This window comes from Caloenas nicobarica, chromosome 1, assembly GCF_036013445.1.
Source record: "Caloenas nicobarica isolate bCalNic1 chromosome 1, bCalNic1.hap1, whole genome shotgun sequence".
Classification (NCBI taxonomy): domain Eukaryota; kingdom Metazoa; phylum Chordata; class Aves; order Columbiformes; family Columbidae; genus Caloenas; species Caloenas nicobarica.
The window spans coordinates 36,781,876-36,800,829 of NC_088245.1; the positions used below are offsets into that span (position 1 = coordinate 36,781,876).

Below are 18,954 nucleotides of genomic sequence, written 5' to 3' on the forward strand. Positions count from 1 at the left end.
CTCAAAGCTCTTGAAGTCAGATCAAGTGGCTCAAGCCAGAGAATCCACAGCCTCTCTGGGCAGTCAGCCCCAGTGCTTCATCACCCTTATAGTGAAGAATATTCTTCCTGCTTCCAGTTGGAATATCCCTTTCTGTGACTTGTGTCTGTTGCCTCTCACCCCTTTGCTGCACACCTGTGCCTGACTCTCTCTTGTTTGTAATTTTGATAGTAGAAGGTTGCAGCTAGATTGTCCAGTAGCCTTCTCTTCTAAAGGCTGAAGAAACGCAGTTCTCTCCGTTTCACTTTATAACCCATATGCTCCAGCTCCCCAGCCATCTCCATAGTCCTTTTCTGGACTTGCACCAGTTTGTCAGTCTCTCCAGGCTACAGACAGTACCTTGTGTGCAGCTTCATGAGAACCAAGTGGAAGAGGAACAGTCGATTCCCTTGACGTGCTGGCTTTGCTCTTCCTAATAAAGTTAAAAGCGCAACTACTCTTCTTTGCAGTGGGGTGCGTTGCCAGCTTCTTGTCCAGTGCTTTTCCCAGTGCTTTTCCTTGGGAATTGCTATCCATCAGTCAGCTCCCGACTGTAATAATACATGGGATTATTCCATCTCACGGGCAGGGCTTTGTGTTGATCCTTGTTGAACTTTATGAAATCCCTGTTCGTCCATTCCTCCATCTTGTCAAGATCCTTCTAAATGGCAACCCTGACATTTAGCGTGTCTTCTGCCCTGCCACAGTGTGGCATCATCTCTAAGCTGGCTGAGTGTGCGCTCCATCCCGTTGTCTAGGTCATTCATGGAGATACTGAGCAGTATCAGCCTCAGCGTTGAGCCCCGAGGAGCACCACATGCTACCAGCCGCCAGCAGAACTTCACTTGTTTCACGATGATAGTTGTCATCTTTTTTACACATTCTTGCACACATATAAAGGCTGAACCACTTTATAAATCAGTAGAACAAGATGTCTCCAATTAACACTCAGGACATCACAATAAATCATGGCATAAGAAAGTGGAGAGCATGATTAATTTTACAAGCTAGTTATGAGGGGAGTCATTTAGAAGGTTTACCTCTTCAGTTTGTATTGTTTCTACATGGAAAACACTCTCTAAAATTCCCTTTCTAAAGGGAATATGATGCTGTATTTAAGCACAACCAGACATAATAATTCATGTGCTAGTGCAGAACAACATTGAGGTAAAGGGCATCCAAAATGGATGCTTCCAAAATGAAACTCTAGTGGGAATTTGTGGGCAAAAGGCAAGGTGCTCAGGGATTTTAGGTTGTAAGGTGAAAACAGAAACTAGAACTTAATTGCTTCCAGAAGACAATACAGTCTGCCTAAGTTATACAGCCAGTTAATGGGAGAGATGCATGGAGATCTGATGAGAAAAGATGGACATGTGTACTCACTTTGGATCCAGCCCACTTGGACCTCCAAGGATAAGCACTGATGAGATAGAAGCAGCAGCAGTTGATGCATTTACATTAGCCCATCAGGTCAGTGTATACTAAACACAGTAGTGTGGGAACACATATATGTACATACATATGTATGCTATGAACTCACTTTATAATGTGTATAGCCTATTGAAGAAATCCTCTTTTTGTCTTGTTACTTTATGTGGGATTAAGTGTCAAGGAGAACAGGAAACCTCTGAGATGTGATCGAAAATAAAGTTTCTCTAGTTTTCAGAATAAGGTTAGTCACAGTGGAAAAGTCAATTTTTCTTAATTTTTCTGTTATAACAGCCTTTCACAGTACAGTGATGAAAACATGATGGATCCGTACAACCTGGCCATTTGTTTTGGGCCAACGCTGATGCCTGTTCCAGACATACAAGACCAAGTGTCTTGTCAGGCACATGTGAATGAGATAATCAAAACTATCATCATCCATCATGAGGCTATTTTTCCGGATGCTAAAGAACTTGATGGCCCAGTGTATGAAAAATGCATGGCTGGAGATGACTACTGGTAAGTCAGAATATTACCCTTCTGTCTCCTTAACAACATCATTAGGCTGGTTGTCTGGATAATTCCTGTGATACAGAATTGCTTTCACACACAACGGAAGTATGGAGATAAATGAGAAGAGCATTTAGGTTCACATAGCGAAGTGTAAGCCATAAAAAAACATTAGGCAAAGGCAGTTATGATGAGATTCCCTACAATATTTTGTGGAGGAAGCTACCTTTGTGTTCAGCCCAACGCAGCCAGAATCCCAGCCGTACTGTGCAGAGCACACGGCCAGGTAGGAAACTGGCTGCGAACCACCCTACCAAATTTCAGCTTATGATGCCCTCCCCCTGCTCCTCTCTTAGCACCACAGACACACTTTTTATAAATGAAAGGATTCAAAGGTTCTTGGAACTTCTTAATAAATGCAGATGTTATTTGAAGGAGAGGTGTGTAGGCATCTTCAGTAATTGCGTATTCATAGCGTGTCATGAGAACTATGTTGCACATAACTTTACAACGTTGTAAGAATAATTTTAAATAATCTCATGGGGTGGCATGTTTTTGATATGTGTGGTTTGTCCTCTGCCTGACCTTCTGTCTCCATCCAGTGACAGCCCATACAGCGAACATGGTACATTGGAGGAGGTGGACCAGGACGCGAGTACGGAGCCCCACACCAGTGAAGACGGTACGTCTGTTACGTTACTCTGCCTTTGATGGGAGCAAGTTTTACAGGTGTTTCATGCGGGAGACCTTCTTCCTTTCCTGATTGTGTCTTATTTGAAAGAAGGGGTTTTCAGTCCTGGTGTTCTGTAGCAAAGCCGGCATCTTTAATCTCTGTTTGTGTGCGTTTTAACTCTGATTCATCTGTGTTTGACCAGCTGTTTCCCTGTTCTCTCCTGATTTTCCTAGTCAGGAAGGGCAAGAGAGAAACTATTTCAGTCAGCACATATTATTTTCTGATATAATGATACATTTTAGTGTCTCTTTGTCTTTTGTCTGCAAAATCCAAACTTATCAAAAGTTTGTCTTTAAATATTTCAACTAAAGGATATTTGCCATTCAGTGGGCTCTATTTTGATATTAATTTAAAAGATGTTCCATCTAAAGGATTTAAGACTACTAAAAAACCTGTGTACCCCCCGCAGTGAAACTTCTGAACAATAGTCATTTGCTAGAAATATTAATGACATATACTCTGATATCCATGAAAGAATTGATGCATCTCTATTAGATCCACTCTTTTTAGCCAGATTTCCGATAGGTGTATTTCACTGTGACATGTTTCAGTTGGACCATCCTTCACATGTCCCTCCCAGTAACTTCTGCCCAGTTTCAAGCAAATGTAACAGACGGAAAGAGGTGTCAAAATTGTTAAATAACTGCCAGTTTTTTGACAATTAGTAGCCAGTTAGAGGAGAAGGATTCAGAGTAACGCTCCCTGTAGAGAAGAGCTGCAGTGTGAACTCACTGCATATCTGGCCAGCAGTCAACCCAGACAGAGCAACCAGCACCTGTGCCCTGAGCACCAGCAGAAACAAAAGCTGCCCTTGTCCATCTCAGAGGATGTGTGGAAGGAGGAAGGGGAAGAGACAGAGAGGGGGAAAGGGGAGGAAAAGAGCTACAGCAGAGAGGGACATTTTTTTTTTTTCAAAGGATGTCATGAGGGATACTGGTTTGGAGCTGGGACAACTGCCATAGCGAAGTGGAGCAGGAAGATGTATCTATAGGAAACATGGCTACACTGGTCCTATTGCACACAGAACAATGTAAACAATAGTTCCACTCGAGCTGTATCTGTCGGCTTTGTCACGTCGACAAGCTGTCGGTGACAGTTGCCTTGTCTGCCCCTTTGCCGCCGCGAGGAGGGACAGGCAGAGTCTGTCAGTGCAGCTGCTTGGAGAGGAGGGGCAGCTGAGTGGGCAGGCGTCACAGAAGGGAGAAAAATTCACGAGAGGAGATAAGTTGATGTTAATCTTCTGCCTGGACTATCTACCCATGCCTGAACCCGCAGCAGGGAATACTGACAGTTTTACAAGGCAGCCGGTACGTGGGTTCCTCTTGACCAGCTCTGTAGAGCTAAACCCACCATCTTCCTACAACACAGTTCCACTAAATGGTGTGAACAAAGTCATAATTGTGCTGTATTTTTCCAAGACACTATAGCTATGTTTTATTGTAAGAGCTCCTTCTTCCATTGGAGGTATGAAGCAAGAGTGGAAGCTGAAGAAGTCTGTCTGTCTCCCATTTAGAGCGCAAGTGAAGTAATGAAATGCAGGGAACACACCAGTTCAATATATTGGGGCTGACTTTTGTGTCCTGTGACCAAACTGAGAGATAAAGGCCTGAATGGGCATGGAAAAGTGGAGCTTTTCAGCAGCAGTGAGAAGCTGTTACTTCAAAACCATGCCTAGGAAAGATTAAAACATAAGCAGGATCCAGAGGAGCAGGACCATTCCTTCGCATAGTGCATCACCTGTGCCTCAGTAATCATGGGCTCTGCCCACCACTGTGTTGATATTATCAATTACAGTTTTACATTCCCATTGTGGTGCTGCCTGTGTTACAACTGTGTCACTGGTGGAGACAAACCCTGAGGAGAATAACTGTCAACAGGAGAGAATTCTGTTAAAAGATTTAACTGCTCAAGACATGGCTTTTCGTTCACCAGATCAGCCAGCAGTTTAATTCTAGTTGCCCCATCACACCTTTTTAATTAATTCAGTGCCAAAAGGAAGCAGACATTTGTGTTTACAGCAAAATAATTGTTAGCACGAAAATATGTGTGATCTAGGGAAACACTGCTGCAAAGATAAAGATTGGCAAGCCTGGATCACATACAAAACAGCATTGGCCTTCAGTTCCCAGCCTGCAAGCTCTAACCCTTTTTTTTCCATGGCTATGGCTTTCCGTTATAATAGCACATTTTTCTAATGTAGGTTACAGACCTTGAATTAAACGCACTTACCATGTCTTTGCATATACATTCATGTGTTTGTCCTTTGGACAATTCCTTTTATAAAATGTTCTTGATAGCAAATATGAGAGTGGGTGAGAATTTTTCAGTTCCCATATCAAACTTCTTGAGAGTCAGTGATTGACCTGTGACGGACAAAAACAAAGAGTTTCCACTAAAGAATCTGGAGTATTTTGGGGATTTAATGTGATTGATTCATTGATTACAAGCTGGATGCATCACTGCCAGCTGTATGTGGAGAGGGAGATGCACCTTTGTTGCTGTATTGATCAGACGTGTGGCACTTAGGTATTTCCTTCTGTTAAGAGGTGGAAGAATCAGATTCTATAACTACTTTTCTTTTAATGTTGAAAATCTGATTAGTTTTATACTAAGATGTTGTATACATACACAAGACCAAGCAGCTAACCCCATAGGAATTACTGTGTTATTGAAACATAATCCAGATGCTATGATCAAAAGCGAAAGAATTTAATTTTCTGCTTTAGTTATTGTTGTTATAAGAATTATTTGCTGTATAAAGTTAAACTACAAGTGAATCTCCCTGTGCCTACTAGAATGAACCTGTCTGTAGGGGCTGGCTCCATAGCACTAGGAATGTTTAATTACAGTTTAGAAAACACAAAGACTTTTTTTAAATTAAAAAATTAATTATGTCTGCAGAGGTAAAATCTGGTAGCTTGGGGAAAAGAAGGCTGGAACTTATAATTTAGCATATAAACACTTCATAATCGCTTAATTTAAGCATATAAATTGCCTTTTTTTTCTAAGGTTACTGGTGTTCTTGTATTTCTGGTGGTCACTGGAAAGGAAAGAGGGAAGAAGGAGATGCGTTTTGCTGTAATGTTTTCAGTCTTCTTTGAATGTGCAGAAAGTATCTCTATTAAGGAAAACACCAAAGTTTCTTCTTTCTCCTAAATCTGGAAAGGAAATTTAATTTGTGAAGTTCAGAACATTTGTACTCAAGCTGAGGCACAAAAAAAAAATCTATCCGTAATTTTGCTGCAGAAAAACCTTTACCTGTAAGTGCCTCTGCAGTAAAGATTCAAAGGATATTGTTCATGTTTTACTGAAGCAACTTTTAGCATATTTCCTTTACCTTCAATTTGCTGGAGGTGTTTTATTGTTGTTGGAGGCATATGGAAAAGGGTGACTAGGTTTGTTTTCAAAGGAAGTAAGAGAGAATTTCCTGAGGAAGTTAAACAGATGGGTTTCTCCTGGGAAAACATACATACAATTAATATCCTACTGTTCATAGATATCTCATAAACATAGGGTAAAAATTGAGATGGTAGTTCTGCTGGAAACAAAAATTACAGGAGCACGTAAGGCTGTAAGTTATTGTTGTGTCCCCAACACAGTAATTTTCCCGCTCTTCAGCAGTGTGTTCTGTGGTCAGCATTTTGCCAAATTCTGTTCTGTCAACACCTTGCAACATTTCTTTGCTTTTTCTGTTCCCCAGTCAGGACTTTGAAATGGCAAAACCGCTGGTCTCCTCTGCAGAAGAGCATAAACACACGGGGAGGGAACCTCTTCCCAGGGAGTTCAAGGACGTGCTCTAGTCCCAACAGCCAGGGTACATCTGGGAGAGCTGAGGAAGAGCAGAGCAACAGCAAACACCCCCAAAAGTGCAGGGGATGGTCTCCCCTCTTTTCCTTAGCTCCCTGGGCCCTGAGGCGCAGAGGGCAGCTCGGTGCCACCTCAGTGCTGTCACCCCGCAGGGAGGTTAGTGCCACATCTGGAGCTCCAATCCCAACATTAAAATTAGCTCTTATGGTTCGTCTGCTCTTTCTGCTCTTCCAAGGAGTGGAAGTTTTTTCCCACAGTTCTTCAGTTTGTCCTAATTTTTCAGTTCCATAGCATTGCCTGAGTCACTAGAGACAATAGCGGGTGAGATCCTGTATGTCATCAAATACTTCTTGCTATTGTAGGCAAATGCCCCCAGGTATGGACAGAGCAGTGCAATTACATTTCCCTCTGAGCTGTCAGTTTTGCTGTTAGACATTCAGTACCACATGGAATTTGAGTTACAGATCCCAAATTTAGCTTTTAGCACCTTTGCTTTTTTGAAAATGCTTGTCTGTCATTCAGTAACCTTGATATTAAATGGCTTAGCTTTGCAAAATGCAGTTATTTCTAGGAGTAACTGTCATGGTACTTTGGTTTTAACTATTAAGGCTTGACCTGTAACAAGGCAAATTACTATTTAAGTACAGCCTCAGTACTGTTTGCTATAGGGAAGTTCTCTCCATGTAAAAGCAACATTCAAGCAAAGAAAATACCCCTTTCAAAATCATAAAGCCCGTCTGAACTTATTTCTGGTTCCATTAAGAAAATTGTGTGAGATCTACTGGGCACTCCTCCCCAAGGAGGTGGGATTTGTTGCCTAGGCAATCTAACGAACATGCCTCTGAAGTCACATCCATTACGGTACATTACCAGTTCATACAGCTGGTTCCAGTGGGGCAACTTCCCTCAGACCTCTGAGGACGTACGTGAACCTTGTAGGCGAGGGAAGGACACAAAAAACAGATTAGCGTCATGCACCATGCTTAGATTAGTGTAATTCCACTGAGGGAGATAGAACTATTTCTAGTTTAGTCCGTTAATTTGTAAATAGGATGACCTATAGGCTCAAATGTGGGATACTATATGATCTGTTGAAATTAGCAGAGAAATGGGAAATCACATAGCTAATCAGTGTAGGGGTTTATCAATCAGTCCAGTACCCATGACCATTACCAGTTACCTTCAGAGAATGCCAAAGGAAAATATGTACAGGAAAACTGGGATTTTCTTACGTACCGTAAAGGCTTTTTTGTTTGGTTGGGGGTTTATTTTGCATTTTCAAATATTACCCTTTAGCGAGAGACTGGCTCACTGAAACCTGGGAGCTTTTGCTTCTGAATTCTTGATCTACTCTTCCATAACCCGTAACTTACCCACAATCTGAGAACAGCGTGTTCATACAAACATCTGCTATTTTTCTGTCCTACTCGATCCCATAATACCTTCTTATAATGAATTCCACGAGCAATATGCATGACAGGTGTAAAAACAGCATTCTTTTGTCAGTATTACATTATTGCCATTCTATTTAATATCAACCTCTTAAACATGATGCAAGATAAACAGGGATATTTAGTTTTATTTCTTTTCATTTGGCAGTAGTGTCTTTCCGTGCCTATAGTCGCTTTGTCGCATCTATACATTCTGTTACAGACATACTGGAGGTAGAGTATCTAGAAATGAAACCAAGATTGTATATTAGAATATATCACTAGTACATACACCAGCATTAAAGTTTTCCCAGTTTTTTTGAATGTTTCTTTCTATGTTGTCTTTACATTTTCTTTGTTTAAAAACATAAAGCCAAGAAATACATCACCCCCCACCCACCCACCAGGGAATGCCTGCCAGTGAGCCAGTCAGCAGCAGTGTGTTCTCAGGAATTAATACTGTTATTGCTAGGTTCTTATTCACATTTATATAATCAAAGTAATTTCTGCCAGCATACATTACTTTTGCATTTGTAACAGTGAATTCCCCGTACCACTGTATGCCATCTTGGGAAAGCTTCTGGGTTTGTAAGTCCCAAGCACCCTGTAGCTCATCACTGACAGGAGCTCTTAGCGTGACTGCAAGAAGCAGCAAACCACAAGACAGCCTTCTGCAGGCTGGGCAAGTTATTAAAAATTTTAAAAAATAAAAATAATTAAAATAAACACCTGCAAACTATAACCTCAATAAAGGTGCTTTCATTATGTTTTCATGCTGCAGGATGAAGTTAATTTTAAAAAGACATTCCTGTGAAAAATGTTGTCATAAAGGGACGGTGGCTTTTATTACCAGCCTGGTTCTTTGGGGAATTACAACCTCAGCGATTTTAATTTGCACCAGACAGAAAGTTGCTATGCTAGTCATTAGCCCAGATGCTCATTTCCATATAAATATTGCTTTAATTATGTAAAGAAATTTGTCATTTCAGGGACTCTGAGTTACTGGAGTCAACAAAATGTGTGATTTTTAGACCTGTATTTTGCAGGTTTTTCGTTATGTTTTGAGACTGCAGTGACAAATTTTCATCCTTTTGAGCTCAGCTGCTTTTGGTTTTGTGCAGAAGAAACTAGAGGTTGATAAAATCACGGCTGTTTCACTGATGTCCGGGCACAGCTGTGAAGATACCTGCAGGCAGACATTCCGCAAGGGCCCTCCAATGGCATCAGCAAGTTTCCGACCCAAGCTTAGGTTACAGGATGGAGTCTGTCACCAGCGTAAGGCTGAATTTACCAGTATACTGAGGGAAAATTAGCCAGGACTGCTGTAACCGATGTTTGACCTCCGAGAACACCGACCTCCCCTGCAGAAACCAGAGGAACTCGGGAGGTTGGAGCAGCCAGAGCTGCCGCAGGCAACTTCAGGCCACACAAGGGCTGACCCTGCAGAGCAGTCGTCCTGAGGCGGCCTGGAGCCGTCTGCCTCGCTCAAAAAGGGCGTTAAGGAAGCAGATGAAAGCACTGGGCTTTGGCACTGTGTAAAACACTAGGCTGTCACTAGGTCTGTGTACTCGTCATGCAAAAGGCAGAAATCTCACAGCCCGGTTAGGCAAGGGAAATCTTGTCATCCTTCCTTTGCCACTGTGGATGTTAAAGGCAGCGGTTTGCTTTTCCCTTATCGCTCTGATTGTTCATCTGGGTTTCTTCATTGTATTTTTGGAGGTCTTCATTGCCTGGCCTCTGTCTCGCCCTCCAGCCATGAAGGAGCCCTTGCAGCAGGAGGCAGAGGCCTCTCTCCCAGCAGCAGCTGCTGCGACATTTATTTGAGTTTGCTGTTGTGTTTTCTGCAACTTGTGAAGCAACCCAGATATTTCATGCTTGGGGCACAGATTAATTATGTTTATTTGTGAGGAACGTATTATAACTACTGCCTGGAGTCTGCCTGATTTCTGTCAGCTCTGCTCAATAAGAACAAGCACCGAAAAAATGCAATAAGTGGGTTTTATGAAACCAAAATGATCAGATAAGCTGGTGTGGAATCTGATACCTGTTCTTCTTCCCTCCCTACCCAGAGTGCGAGCCCATAGAAGCTATAGCCAAGTTTGACTACGTTGGAAGATCTGCACGAGAACTCTCGTTCAAGAAAGGAGCTTCCCTGCTGCTCTATCACCGAGCATCTGAAGACTGGTGGGAAGGAAGGCACAATGGAATTGATGGCCTTGTCCCTCACCAGTACATAGTGGTGCAGGATATGTAAGCAGTGTCTGGCATAACTGGGTTCTTGGTGGGGTGTAAAAACATGCTGAAGCAATTAACAAAGTGATTTTCAAGCGGGACAGTGGTTTGAAGGCTCAGATAGATAAAACATTAGCCTTCTATGCAGGATGTCTCTGTCTTCATGGCCCTGAATTGGCAGCTCTTCATCAAAAGCTACTGCTAGGCTAAGCTACTTTGTTTATGATTATATTCTCAGTACACTAAGAGGTGGACGCCACTGCATCTATATTAATTTGACTATCTCTTTGTAGCAATTGCTGACATTTAACTTCAGAATAGCAAGGGCTGGAGAAATACAGCCGTAAACTCTTCTTTTACAGTATTAAGCATGTGCTTTGCCAAGGAAGACAAAGTTGTTGTTTACAGAAAAGGCTATAGTCTAAATGTGAAGAGCTCAGTAAACAGAAGGATTATAAGCAATTTTTGGAGTGCCTTGTAACATGCCTGCTTTTCTTAAGGAGATAAAAATCTGGGAGTGCCCGGATGTTCTCTGTCCCACCTAACTTACTGACTTCTCATCTCACCATGTGTGTTCTGTTCAGGGATGACACTTTCTCAGATACGCTGAGCCAAAAAGCAGACAGTGAAGCCAGCAGCGGACCCATAACCGAAGACAAGTCGTCATCAAAGGACATGAACTCTCCCACTGACCGTCACTCTGATGTGTATTTAGGAAGGTAAGCTTGAGCATTAACGTTTTAGTAGGACTGCACACAGCTCAGGTAACACAGCAATTACTTCTCCATGTGCTTCTGGTGGGTCTCTACAACTTGTCCTGTAACCACTTCTTCATTGGTGCAGGCAAAGAAAGAGATCAGAACCTCCACCTCCTCTAAGACGCCCCGGCCGGAGCAGTGACGGTCACTGCCCAGTGCACCCACCTCACCCTCTCTCCAACTCATCCGTGGAGCTGGGTTCCCCCAACCTGGCAACTCACTGCAGTCCCAGGGCCTTCCTTCAAAACCGCAGCCTCAACGCCGACAGCCCTGAGAGGAGGCGTAGACCTGGACATGGCAGTCTCACTAACATCAGTAGGCACGATTCTCTAAAGAAGATCGATAGCCCTCCAATTAGAAGATCTACATCATCTGGTCAGTACACAGGTTTCAATGACCATAAACCACTGGACCCAGAGTCAATAGCTCAGGTTTGTGTCTTTTTTTATGTCACTCTCTGATTTTCCAAGGAGCAAATCTCAGTGAGCAGCATAGCACAGAGCAGGTACCCTGCTAAGAGTACATGTGCAAGAGAATATCCTGCTTCGCTTTTTAAACAGAGTATGTGTGAAAGAAGGTGCATTAAGGGATCCCAGATAGAAGAAGCACAAGGGGGAACAGACGTTTTGGTAGCGATAAAAACAAATTATTTCCTGTTATACCATAATGAAATCACCTCTGCCACACAGAACACCAGGATAGTATCTGATTACAACAGTAATGTAAATCTGTGTGCTCTGATGGAGCCTGACCTATTCTAACTGGCCTGTAGTTAGTGTTCAATTATTCCTCAGTATTATGCTTTGCAGAAAAGTGCTCTGGCTCACTAGCAGTGACCATTGCCATTCAAAGCACAGATTTACATTCCAGGGTCCTGTGGATTTTACATAGTTTCCATATAGCTCATGCCGTATGTTGATTTGATGCTTGTAGTTGTGCCTAAGAACCTGATGTGCAAGACATAAACACATCACGGGCCATCTTGTCCCTGCGTGAGCACTCACCAGTCTCATTCCTGGCAGTGAAGATGGAATAGGGAGTACCCGAATCATCAGATTTGTCTGTTGTTACAGAGCTGGTAACAGCTCTTGAGCAAATAGATGCTGCTATCTTCAGAACTCGCATTTTGTCTAGGTAGTATAACGTGATTACTAGGGGCGCCCCGAGGGTACAATATGATTGCAAAAGTATTTTACAATAACGCTGGCACTCATGTTTTAAAATTTAATGTACTGGTGATGGTTGCTTTCAAACTCTGCTTCCAACAAGGGATAGAAGGGACTGTCGTGCTTGGGTCAGAAAGCTGAACTGTGCATTAAGAGTCAGAAACTGTAAATGTTGTTACTGTTTTATTTTACTGTAAGTTATTTATTTACTTTCCTGGAACCACACACAGTGCTGTTTGGTTTAAGCTGTATGTTTTGATATACAGACTAGTGATCATTTGGCATTGAGAGAACCCAAACTTTGATTAAACTGCATGAAAGTTACTGTGAGCAAACAAGGAACACCAGATATTTAACCTCAGTTGTATCTCAGTGCCACTGAAAAATGGTAAACTAGTGTCTTGATGCATTCTTTTAGCATTTGTGCCAGAAATCCTGATTAAAAAAATTATTTCTTAGGTAAGCTTACTGAACAACATCTTGAAGATTTTTCTGCTTAAAATTTAACTCAGAGAAACAGAAGAGCTGATAGACACACAATTTTTATTTCTTTACAAAACCTTGTTTATTGTCCCCATGAGGCAATACAGATCCTGAGCACCTGGGGCACTGGATGAGGGGAGCCGTCAGCTAAGAGACAGCAAATGGACTAAAATCTTTACAGCTGTCAGTACCCAAGAGATGACAGAAATCTTCACAGTTAAAAATGCCGCTGAGAAAATATCCATTGTCCTGACAATCACTTAATAAAATGGCTTGCGGGACTTAGTTTAATTGATATTTTAAAATATTCTTAGCTGAATTTTGACTGTCTCAGGTGGACAGGTTAAATATTTGTAAATCCAGGCAAAGCTGCCATTGTGTCAATCGTAGTGTCTTTCAAATAAATCCAGTGGGAATTTGCTTTAGCGCTATAGTATTCATTGAAGAGAGGATGGTGGGCAAATCAACTCCTGCATTTTTCACCCCCTCCCGCTGCTCCTCCGCTGCCGTGCGTTCGGTAGCGACTAGAATGACGTCCCGCTCTCTCTGTGCTCTGACCCAGGACATCGAGGAGACGATGAACACGGCGCTGAACGAGCTGCGTGAGCTGGAGAGGCAGAGCTCGGCCAAGCACGCTCCCGACGTCGTGTTGGACACCTTGGAACAGATGAAGAACACCCCCACCCCTGCCACCTCCACGGAGTCGCTCAGCCCTCTCCACAGCGTCGTTTTGAGGAGCTCCGAGCCCCAAATCCGCCGCAGCACTAGTTCTTCCAGTGACACCATGAGTACATTCAAGCCCATGGTGGCCCCGAGAATGGGAGTGCAGCTGAAACCTCCTGCTCTTAGGCCAAAACCTATTGTTCTTCCAAAAACAAATCCTAGCATCGGGCCTTCCCCTCCTTCCCAGGGTCCAGCTGACAAATCTTGCACAATGTAGACAGCTCAACCACCCACAGTGCCCAGCTGGGGTATGCTAGGGAAAAAGATGAATTAACGATAGAAGTCAGGGCTCCATAACATCGTTTGTTCATGTTTGTAACTGGAGAGGCTCTGGTTTTCAGTGTTTTTGAATGTATTGTCTGAAACTAGCTACATTAACATGGGCATTTGTATTTTGTATGGTTTCAATTAAAAGAAAAACTGGACAATTGTGCATCGTTTTAAAAAACAAACATAGACTTACTTGAAAACTTGATGCTGCACCATTTCTAATAAAAACAACACGGATCACAAACAGCTTGCCACGTTTTACCATACTTCACAGTCTTACTGTAGCTATATAATAACAGATCCTGCACAAAACTAAGGGGTGGGGGGGTCAGGGGAGGTGGGACCTCTGAATTCTGGGTCACCAAACCAAATCTCAAGCAGGTTAGTAAGAGCTGAAATTTAGCATGTGAGGATAAAGTGTCTGTGTGGAATGTCCAAGTCATCTCAGGCCACATTTCTTATTTAAGACACACCAAAAAAAAAAAAAAAAAAAAAAAGAAACACCAAACCCTCACAACTCTCACAATTGGCACCGAGCTTTAGCTTTCTTGTTGGCAATCTCCTGAGAGACAAGTGATGGATGGATCTGGAGAGCACATTGCTCTCACCGATAAGAAGCAGCATTCCAGGTCACAGCTAAAGCACATCTTCAGAAACTCCTTTTGCTGTCCTCTGTAATAGTGTACCTTTTCCCGTGAAGCTAGACCTTCTTTCCTTGATGTCACATTTTTCACAAAAGCTAAATTCTTTTAAAGTTCATAGTTGAGCAAGCCAGGCTCTGGGAGTACACGAACCCGTTGGTCCATTAGGCTGGCTGGTAGGCGATTAAAAGGCTCAACTGCATGGTAATTCAGCAAAGTATCCCGTTGACTTTATTGCTCATTCTCTGATTAAAGGCACGATTTGAGCTGGAGTAGTTGGAGTCCCGGGCTGACCCGGCTCCGCTGGCCGCCTTGCAGGGCACGGACACGGCGCTCCTCGGCAGCAAGACTGGGGTCTCCCAAGAGGGGCTGCCTCCTGCCCGCTTCTACTGCCTAGATTCAAGTTGACTAAAGTTTTTCATAACCACTTCCCCCTTTCCCGCTTCCCTTTATATCTTTTTTAAATGGCAGAAATCAGTACTTTTCTTATGTCTGCGTGAGTGACGTCTGTCAGCTTCGCTTAGCGCTCTGTTAAACTTTGTTAGGCGTGAACTAATACAGCTGTTTTGCACATTGCAACAGCAAGCCATAATATTATTTCTGTGAATACATTTTCCAACATCCAATCCATAAAATAAGCTTCAGTGAAGAAGATGGGGAAAAAAAAAAATCAATTGTGGCTCACCTACAGGAGTACAACTGGCTTTAAGAAAGATCTGTTTCCCATGTATTATTTAAGATCTCACTGTTGAAAAGCCTGGTTTTACCACTCGCCATACATTAAAAAATTGAGTATGGGAGGGAAAAAGTAGTGACAAAATTTGATGGACATAATTACTGAGGTGACAGCAGTAATTTCCTGTTGTTTTTTTTAGGAGTAATTTGTTCCTGCTCTGGTTTCCACCCAGTAGATAGATAATGCAGAGCCCCAGGTGTGAAAAGCGCCCCAGGTGTGAAAATCACCCCATGAACCACCTCTGAGAGCCAAACTGCTCCTGGTATTTGCAAACCCATCTCAAGCCAGCCACAGACTTCACGTGCATCTGGGTTAAAGACAAAGTCTTAATCCCCTGCAGAGGACTGTGCAGCATCAGTTGGTGACCACCTGGTCCCCATGACTGTACTGCCTAGTCCTAAAGCCAGAGCGAGAGCCTAAGCCAGGCCAGCCCCAGCTGCAGACCAGCACTGGTCCATAGGGTCTGTTCACTCAGTCGGGACCAGAGACGTTTTCAAGTAGTTCCCCAGTTTACTAGGATCAGTGGAACAAACTGGAATTTCAGCTTTCATTTACATGCAGTTTTAGTCTAGTGTTTTTAAATTAACCCACCTGGCATAATTGAGATGGATACCTTTATCTTTAAATTGCATAGGGAATTTTGTATGTTTAAATAACTGTACTGGACTCCATAATGCTTATATTAGAAATTGTTTAGCAAAAGAAAATATTAGAAACAGTGCATTTAGTGAATGCATCCACTTAGTGCATTCACACAGTTAAATGTGTAGTTTGATGGTTATTATAGATACTTAAAAGTATAGTAAGTGGATATGTAACAGGAAAGACTGCTACAACTACAGACGTACTAAAGGGTAACTCCTGCACACCTAATCCAATCAGTATTGTCCTTTACTGTCAAGTTTGATGAATTGCAGTACTGGTAGCTACCTGCTTGTTGACTGTTACCTAATTGTGTCAATGTACATCTGTAGTATGTACATGTGAAAGTGCCTTTAAATTTTAGAGGAGCTTTAGCCTTGCTCTTGTACTGTTGCATTTCCATTGCATCTTTCCCTGTTCGTGTATGGCTGCGTTCCCATTGCATTCCTTCCACTCTTGAAGAACAAAGAAAAACATGGAAATTTCACGGTTCTGGAAGAGAAACGTACTGTTAATCTGTTGTGACAATGCACTTTTATGTATAGTACTGTACATTTTTGGCATGTACCATTACAAGCTTCAGTATACATTCAAGTTTGTTCCTCATACTGTACCTTTATAATAAAGACGATAGTTCTGTCTGTGTGTGTAGTTTTGCTGGGTAAACTGCCACATCTTCTAAGGTGGATTGCCAATCCACCATCCACCTAAAAACAATCAGGATCCTCCAGCCACCTACACCCCACCTGGCATCAGGTCCCATCACCATCTTGGCCTGAAGAAGTGCTTGTTCCCGGACAGGCTCCTACCTCACTTGGATCACCATCCCTGTAAGCTCAAAGTCCCTTCATACCTGAAGACCCCCACATAGAGCCACCAACCTCACGCGGTTCTGCTCGAGCACCCATGGAGGGCGGCCGACCCCCGGTCATGCTGCCTGTGGGACCCCCCCGCCACTCACTTGGCCATCACCCCATCACCAACCTCCTCCTCCCCACAGGAAAAAAAATGCGGTGAAAAAAACACTCCAGCTTCCACATTTTAAATACACAGTCCCAGAGTGAAAAGAAAGTCCACCTGGGGGTATTTCTTACAGCAGAAAAAAGGGAGGCCATCGTGCTGGGGTTGGGGGGTTGTACCACAGCTTATCTTCCGTGACTCATGTCCAGGTAACGGTGGCAACACACGCACCTCTGGAGCTGGTCCCAGGAACTGGAGGACTGTGAGCATCAGGCTGTTGGCTGCACAGGGGACATTCAGCCATGGACCAGACGTTGTCGAGGACGATTCCTGAGCTTGGCCTGCGGCTGCGTGGACAGACCCACTGTGCTGCCCAACTTACATGTGTTTATGGGGAGAAGAGCTACTTGGAAACGCATTTCCAACCCTTGCTTAAAAATTAAAAAAAAATTAAAAATTTTTTGAAAGGCAGGAGCCACAGCTGAAGGGGCTGGTTTTAAAGTCATCTCTGGTTGTGGTTGAGGACCACCATCTGCCCGGAGGGGAAGAAGGGGACAGATGTCAGGTGGTGCAGGGTGGTACAGGAGGATGGACACAGCAGCCACCCCAGCTCGGAGCAGGGCTTTCGTTCCCCACGCTGGGAAAACTGCCATAACACAACTGGTCATTAGTGGGCCCATCGATCAGCCTGTGCTGGCAGCCTTTCTATCGCAGTGTCCAGTGACCTGCTTTGGGTATTTCTTCTTGTCCCCTACTGCACAAAAGCCAACTAAGACATTCAGGAGGGGACAGCAAAGGTCATTCCTCCTTCAAGGTCCAGCACAGCCCAGAGGACACAGACCAGTTTCCACAGTCAGCCCATACACCGTTGAGGAGGAAGGCTTCTGTGGTGGTTTTTAATGTATTTTAAAATAAATAAGAAAACACAAGAAGAGAGGTCTCCTCCTGTTGTGTAATGTGAAGTTTCGGTGTTGTGCTGCACTGATTTCTTAGCTTGCTTCCAGGTTATGTAGTGGAAGAAAGCCCAGCTCTCACCAAGACAGCCAAAGGTTTTGGCAGGTGACAGGGAACTGCTGACTTTACTGGCACTTGTTTTGCTGAGACAAGTGTGTTAACTGAACAGAAAATGAGCAGCAGTGGCAGCGGCGTGTTTAACTCTCAGGCCACAGCTGAAAATCGCTGTTTCAAGCCAGATGCAGCCCCAGGACACAGCAGTGCCCCGGCCTGCACAATCGCCTCCTCAGCCAGCATAAGGAAACCACAGAGAATCAGCCCAGGTTTTAAGTTCTCCTCAGTAGAGATGCGTGGTTTGCTGCTTGCTGTGCAGCTCATGGGGATTTACCCTGCCCAGAAGGATCCACAGTCGCTCTGTTCAACCACGGCTACCCTGGGACAAGCCTTGACGTTAGTCTGGATGGTACTGGTACTTGGGGAACAACTGAAACCAGCCTAAGTATTAACTAGTGATGGCAGGATGAAAGTGCCATTCTTGTAGGTAGGAATATTGCTTTTTCATTAACTTGGTTCTTGGGGGAGAGGGGGAGAGGAACTATAGTCTGTGAAAGCCCAAACAGATCAACAATTCAGCATCTTAAAATCCAGTTAGCTAAAACGGTTAAATTACTGTTTAAAAAAACCAAATAAATAAGACCAACCCCTAGTTTAGACATGCCACTGTAATCGCAGCTGCTACTCCTTTGCTTTCTGTTTTGCGCTTGCAGCTCCTGCTGCTGACAGCGCCGCTCTCTGTGCTCGGGCAGACCCAGCGCGAGCAAGGTTTCCTGCCAGGGACCGGGATCCTTGTGACTTGGGGGTGTCAGTCCCCTCTCCCGCTCAGTGCCGCAGCCCACGGCAGCCTCAGCCCGGCTCACGCTGTCCCCCCAGCCCCGTCCCAGCGCTCAGCCCCGCTGGGTCCCCCACCTCCCTCTGACCGCCCCTCTGCCCCCCGGCCCCAGCAGGACTGTGACCCTGGCACCGTATTTCAGTTCCTCTCATCCAGCCGTCCGGCTGATCAACAAGGCCAGCGCTGGCGGAGAGGAAAACTGGAGGCGGCAGGTCAAGGACCAGGCCAGCTGATGCACCATCCCAGGCAGCGGGGAGAAAAAAACTTGTGTGGTGGTGCTAAGCCAGACTTAAGGGAGAAACGAACAATTTATTTCCTTACCTCCTCACTCAGACTGGAAGGCTACATGCAGAATTTGATGCTCGCTGAAGGATTAAATAGAATTAAATAATATAAACTGAGTCTGGCTGAATGGGACGAGTCAGCAGGTTTTCTCCCACCTTTCTCAATACACGCACGCAAATCAAAACCAGCAGCAACACAGATTTTATGCCACACTGTGCAGTCAGCTGAGCCCGTGCCCCACGGCAGCACAAGGATGGTGCATCCCGGCTGTGCCGCTGCCACCTCCCAG

The 18,954-nt window shown here is 44.0% G+C and overlaps 1 protein-coding gene across 2 annotated transcripts in view; it reads left to right on the forward strand.

Moving 5' to 3' along the window:
* The window catches only part of SRGAP1 (SLIT-ROBO Rho GTPase activating protein 1), a 143,857-nt gene extending 127,671 nt beyond the window's left edge, over positions 1 to 16,186 (forward strand). For both annotated transcript variants that reach the window (XM_065631098.1, XM_065631089.1), the window contains exons 17-22: positions 1,741 to 1,965; positions 2,559 to 2,638; positions 9,996 to 10,176; positions 10,743 to 10,877; positions 11,002 to 11,347; positions 13,128 to 16,186. In XM_065631098.1, coding sequence (XP_065487170.1) covers positions 1,741 to 1,965; positions 2,559 to 2,638; positions 9,996 to 10,176; positions 10,743 to 10,877; positions 11,002 to 11,347; positions 13,128 to 13,505 — 1,345 coding nt within the window. In that variant the 3' untranslated portion in view covers positions 13,506 to 16,186. The remainder of the gene's footprint in view (positions 1 to 1,740; positions 1,966 to 2,558; positions 2,639 to 9,995; positions 10,177 to 10,742; positions 10,878 to 11,001; positions 11,348 to 13,127) is intronic.
* Positions 16,187 to 18,954: the final 2,768 nt, after the last annotated feature.